General features: G+C 48.4%; 1 protein-coding gene across 1 annotated transcript; it reads left to right on the top strand.

The window, feature by feature from the left end:
- Window positions 1-265: 265 nt before the first annotated feature.
- LOC128094628 (calcitonin gene-related peptide 2-like) lies at window positions 266-5423 on the top strand. The gene is made up of 5 exons (XM_052713095.1): window positions 266-448; window positions 1548-1643; window positions 1911-2054; window positions 3713-3897; window positions 5007-5423. Exons 2-4 carry the CDS (start codon window positions 1555-1557, stop codon window positions 3870-3872), a joined length of 393 nt encoding a protein of 130 aa, XP_052569055.1. The 5' UTR covers window positions 266-448; window positions 1548-1554; the 3' UTR covers window positions 3873-3897; window positions 5007-5423.
- Window positions 5424-6085: the final 662 nt, after the last annotated feature.

Below are 6085 nucleotides of genomic sequence, written 5' to 3'. Positions count from 1 at the left end.
AGTCCTTTTAGAACCCAGGACTGAGGCTCACCCTGCTGGAGTCCAGCCAGGAGGTTCAAGCCCCCACTGGAGGGGGCAGGGAAAGGTTGTAGGCTCGAGTTCAGGCGTTAAAGAGATCTTGACGCCAAACTCTCTCCAGTTTGCTCACACATTCTGGGAGAATCCGTTCTCCCTCAGTCTCCTTACCCCACCCCCACCCTGTTCCTCAGCAATGACCTCAAGGCAAAGACAGGGAGTGGACTCTTGCTTCCTTGCCGCAGGAGTGCAGCTATGACGGAAGTCGCTCTGGAAGCTCGGTCAGAGCTCTGATTGGCCGAGAGATCTAATGAGGACCCCCCCACCCCCAAGACCAGAGAATAAGAGACCAGGACTCTGGGGACAGCCGTGTGGTGTGTGCTCTTCTCCAGTGGACGCTTCTCTCTCGTTGTGCCAACGCTCGGGTAACCAGGTGAGGAACTAACTTTTCAACTCATTCAGCTCACTCTCCATTAGTTTGTCTACTTTGTTGTTGTTTTTGATGCAATGTTTCACACTGTAGTAATTCAGGCTGGCCTGGAACTCACTGTATAGCTCTGGTTGGTCTTGAACCAACGATCTTTTCTCAGCATCCCAAGGATGCAGATTACAGGCGCACGCCACTACATGACCAGCTTGACTTGGCTCCCTGTGCTGGCCAGGCTCTTTACTCCATATCCGTTTCTGCCTTCCTGCAGCCTGGGATCAGTCAGAAAGTGCGGTCGTGGCTTTTTCTCTTAACTAGGATGGGTGGTACTCTAGAGCACACCGGTAGGAGTACAAAGCCCCTCTGGAAGCTGGACGACCCCACCTAGGCGCGTCTGTGGCTCCTCCTTGGGGTTAGGTGGTCTTGCTGCACCCTATCCAATCTTGATATGAGAGGTCCTTGGATCTAGGGCTGGGGAGCACCCATCTTTTCTCTCAGATGTTTCCAGCCTTTAGCGCCCGGGGTCATCAGCAAGCATCTAGGGTGTACCGTGGAGAGGAGTCCAGCATCAGGTGTTAAACAGCACTTCTGCTGTTCTGAGACAGTTTAACTGGGACTCGAAAAAATTCTCTCAGTTCTGCAGCTGGAGAGAGATTATCTCTTTCCAAGATACCTTTCCAGCGTCCCCAGGGCAACTGCTCAGAAAAGGTGGTTCTAAAAATTTCAGCCTGTGAGAAATCCAAAGCAGCGGTACAGCAAATCTACTTCAGGGAGCTCTGGGTGGTTCTTGCTTTCTTCACAGAGGAGAGCAAAAAGGGCATTGGCAGACGTGCGCTGCTGCAAGCTGGGGCGAATGAGTGCCTGTAGCCCCTCCTCCGAACTCAGACCAGAGAATGCAAACCACATCTACCCTCCCCCACTCATTTCTGCTTTATTAAGCCACTCACTAAACTGTAGCTTTGGAGACCCCCAATAGCCCTCTGGCAAACAATGGAACAGTGGTGGGGGAGGTGACGGAAAAGTTAGCAGGGCACTTGTGGCAGGGGCAGGACTAGAACCTGGGTCTATGGTCCTCGTGCAGTGGACCATTCTTCTCTTTTTACAGAGACACCATGGGCTTCTGGAAGTTCTTTCCCTTTCTGGCTCTCAGCAGCGTGTGGATCCTGTGCCTGGCCAGCAGCCTCCAGGCAGCACCTCTCGGGTAAATTAGCTTGAATCAGGAGTGCAGTTTGACACTCCTCCTACTGCTGGGGGATCTTGTCACCCCTGTGGCTCCAAAGCCCCTACTTGGTTATTGGTAAATCAGCGCCCTCTTGTGGGCACTGGCCTCCTGACCTGAGCTCTAAGCCCCTAGGGAAGAAGCAGGGGAAGAATCAGGAAGCTTGGCTGCTTATTTGGGGGGTGGGGTGGGGTGGGGGTGGGGGAACGGAGGGAATGAGAATCTGTCCTAGGTTTTCTACCTTTACAGGTCAGCCTTGGAGAGCAACCTAGACCTGGCTACCCTCAGCGAACAGGAAAAGCGCTTTCTGCTGGCTGCACTGGTGCAGAACTACTACGAGCTGATGAAGGCCCGGAAGCTGGAGCAGGAGGAGCAGGAGACTGAGAGCTCCAGGTAAGGCTCCTCCTCACCTGGCCCCCATAAGTTCAGGAGGAACTATTCCAGAGGGTACAGAGACACTGCCCGAAGTCCAAGGAATTAATTAACCGTTCCCAGCCTCCATAGATGACAGAGGTTCCGGTGCCACCAGAGGGACTCATACCGGTTAGACACGTTAAAATTTTGTTTTCTCCTGAAAACTCTTGGGAAAGGAAATGAGGAGATGTAGAATCGCTGACTGTGGGAGTTGGACATGAGTCTATGGGGATGCATCACTGCACGGGCTGAAGTAGGGCAGGTGAGTGTGATGCCAGAGGATAGACTAGAATGGCAGGAAGTTCCAGGAGCTTCAGGATTTGTTCTTTCACACTGGCAAGGAGCCATCATTTTACATTCACAAGGAGAAGGTGTAAGGGTACGAGGGGTCTGGGACAGGCGGAACAGTGTCTGAGGTAGGTCCAGAGCATCTTTAGAGGTGTGCATGTTGTTACAGATGCTGCCTGTGTGCCCCATGCCTGGAAACAGACCAACCCTGGTACGGCTTCAGCACTCCCCAAGGAAAAGCATGTTTTGACCTGCATCCCCCTTGAGAAATCCCTGATAGCATGAAAGACTGACATGGAATGCCAGAAAGAGTCACCCTTTTCCTCGGCCCTTCCCGGCACAGTCCTGGCCCACCGCACCCCGAAGCCTTCCCAATGGAGTCTGTGTGAACTGACCTCCTACCACCCTCTGTCCCAACTTCTAGTCCTCTGACTGGTTTAACTTTCTGACTGCCCATGGGATCAGCTCCTGGTGGTATGGGAATCTAAATACACGAGTTCTGGGCATGTAAGTAGAGGAGCTGAACAGCTTTCCCACCTTCTCTGCTATGGAATTCGGGCTTGAAACTCCGACAAGAAAAGAACACAGCAGGTCACTTGCAGAGGGGCCTGAAGTATCCAGGATGCCACCAAGCCCTTCTGTGTCCTTCCTGGTTTCCTCTCTGGCTCCTGCTTTCTCACTTGCTGCATGAGCATTTCTCTCTGGGTTTGAAACTGGCAACAGCAGCTTCCCATGTGACCAAGAATGTCAGTGACTCGGGATAGGAAGGGAGAGAACAGAAGTCATAGGCCACCTTTGAGGTAAGAGACAGTGAGGGAATCTTCTAGAACATTTAGAGAACTGTTGACTTCCTGCTTCTGAATACCCAAATAAGCACATCCCTTCCATTTCACTCATTTTTTTTTTTTCCTGGAAGAATCAGAGTTGTAGTGATCATTGCTTTGGTCCACTTCTGAAGCTTGGGAGTGGCCAGGACCTAGGAAAGAGCTTTAGCTTCAGGTGAGCTGGGCACAGGGCTTGATGGGCCATCTCTGTGTGCAGCTATGGCAACAAGCAGCATGCTAAGGACCAGATAAGGGCTTCTGAGACGATGCTGCCAATGCTGTTCTTAGCTTCAGCAAGGTAAGTTTTTTTATTATTATTATTATTATTTTATTTTTTGGTGATGGTTTGGGGAATAGTTTCTAGCAAAGACTCTCGGGTCATTTTCCTGAACAACTTTGGTAAATGCACTTAGGAAAAACATTTCCTGTTAAGTGGTATGTTTAAAGGATGGAGTTCTCAGGGGGTAGGCTCCTCCCCAGCCCTCACTAACAAGACTTATCTTCTTTTTTCATCCTGAATATCAGCATCACTGCCCAGAAGAGATCCTGCAACACTGCCACTTGTGTGACCCACCGGCTAGCAGGCTTGCTGAGCAGGTCAGGGGGTGTGGTGAAAGACAACTTCGTGCCCACCAATGTGGGTTCTAAAGCCTTTGGCCGGCGCCGCAGGGACCTTCAGGACTGAGTAGCTAATGACCCCCGAGAAGAAGGTGATTTTGTACTCTGGGTTGGGAGAGGAAGGATTTGGGAGCTAAGAGTCACAATGTGAAGCCCACAGAGAGTGGTAGGGCCTTCAGGTCCCCTGTCTATCGATAGTACTAGTCTTCTTCCTGAGGTAATGAGTTCCTTCTTAAACTGAGCTTGAAATTGAAATCAGAATGGCAGGAGAGGTCACAGGGAAGCAGTGCCTCGTTGCCAAGGAAAGAAAGGAAGAGAAATGCTGTCTGGATTTGGAAAGGGAAAGGCCTGCAGACCTTACCTGTGTTCCCCAGTTCAGATCAGAGGACTATGAGCATACCACTACCAATAGTTCAGATTGGAGGGGTGTGAGCACACCACTACCAGCAATTCAGATCGGAGGGCTGTGAGCACACCACTACCAGCAGTTCAGATCAGAGGGTTGTGAGCACACCACTACCAGCAGTTCAGATTGGAGGGTTGTGAGCACACCACTACCAGCAGTTCAGATCGGAGGGTTGTGAGCACACCACTACCAGCAGTTCAGATTGGAGGGCTGTGAGCACACCACTACCAGCAGTTCAGATTGGAGGGCTGTGAGCACACCACTACCAGCAGTTCAGATTGGAGGGCTGTGAGCACACCACTACCAGCAGTTCAGATCAGAGGGCTGTGAGAACACCACTACCAGCAGTTCAGATTGGAGGGCTATGAGCACACCACTACCAGCAGTTCAGATCAGAGGGCTGTGAGAACCCCCTACCAGCATCTTTAGTGTCTTTTCTGTTTTTGAGAAAGTTTCAAGCAGCCCAGGCTGGCTTCCAGCTCAGTATATAGAGGCTGGCTTTGAACTTCTGACCATCCTGCCCCAACTTCCAAGTCCTGAGATTGCAGAGATCCCAGGACACCATGGGCCACTTCCAGTATTAATAGGGACAGTGTTGTAAGCCTCCTCACACTCCAAATTCAGAATTCACAGATGCTGCTTAGCGGAGGAGCCATTTACGTAAATCATCATTGTTAGGGATGATTGTGGTTACTCAAGTGTCCATATCCTTCTTTCATTCCTCTCCCCTCCCGTCCTCTCCCCTTTTGCCTTTTCTTATCTCTCCTTTTCTTTTTTTGTTTTTCTTTGTCTCAGGTTATGTGAAGCTGAACTCACCCACGTCTATTAATTTTAATTAACAATGACCTGGTAAGAAGGCTCCATGGACAATGTGTATGTTTGCATCCTGATAGATACTGGAGAAAAATCGCCGTGGTCACTTGAGAGGAATGAAACTGAGTATAAATAAGTTAATTATCTGTTTGTTTGCATTGCGTTTATGCTGAGTCTGTGGCCAGTCAATGTGATGGCGTCTCCCACTGGCCTCCCCAGCAGCAAACCACACAGGTTCTCTGAGAGCCTGATAAACTTTGGGGAGATGTGAAATCACTGCCTCTTGTAACCTCTGGGGACTCTTGGTAGAGGAGATACTGTGCCTTGGTGTCTCAGAACATGATTGTACATTTATTTAAGGAAATGTCAAAATTGTACCATTTGTGAACTTCATCAAGATTAAAACATATTTTGGATACATTTGTTTTGAGTCTGTGGTAGTCCATTTCAATTTGTCTTCCTATGTAATAATAATAATTATAGTAATAATAGTAATAAATACTTTTGAGTGTTTAGTATGATTCCAGTGTTCTAAGAAATTGTTATATACCTGTGAATTGACTTAGTCTTCATGGCCAAGCCGTAGGAAGATACCCACATTTGAGGAGACAAAGGCATGGAGAGGAGAGATTCAAGGTCACATCAATAAGCTGTGGAAGATCTGTGATGGGTTTCAGAGCACACAGTAGAAACCACCATGCTTTATGTTATTAACAAAGTCTTCTGACATTTTCCAGAGATCTGTGAACCATCTTTTGGCCTTCCTGCCTGACATGATAGGCCCTTACATTTTGGAGACACATAAAAAATTTAAGCATATAATGTTCTAGTCCTTATACAGTATAATGCAGTCTTTGTACTCCTCACTTGGTTTCAAGAAAAATCAAAAGTAGTGTTGCTACATCTACAATCCATTTCTTCTTCTACCCAATGTATTACTGTATCAGTTTATCTATAAGGATTTTACCATGTATTTTTAATGGGAAAGATGCTGAACATAACCAAGACCAATTTAACAAGGAAAATGAGTACATTTGTTATTTCTTAATTCTTTACTCTCA

This window comes from Peromyscus californicus, unplaced genomic scaffold (genome assembly GCF_007827085.1).
Source record: "Peromyscus californicus insignis strain IS unplaced genomic scaffold, ASM782708v3 Scaffold_4__1_contigs__length_199733344, whole genome shotgun sequence".
In the NCBI taxonomy this organism is placed as follows: Eukaryota; Metazoa; Chordata; class Mammalia; order Rodentia; family Cricetidae; genus Peromyscus; species Peromyscus californicus.
The sequence above is the reverse complement of the archived record's forward strand: the minus strand, read 5'-3'. Positions and strand labels throughout refer to the sequence as shown.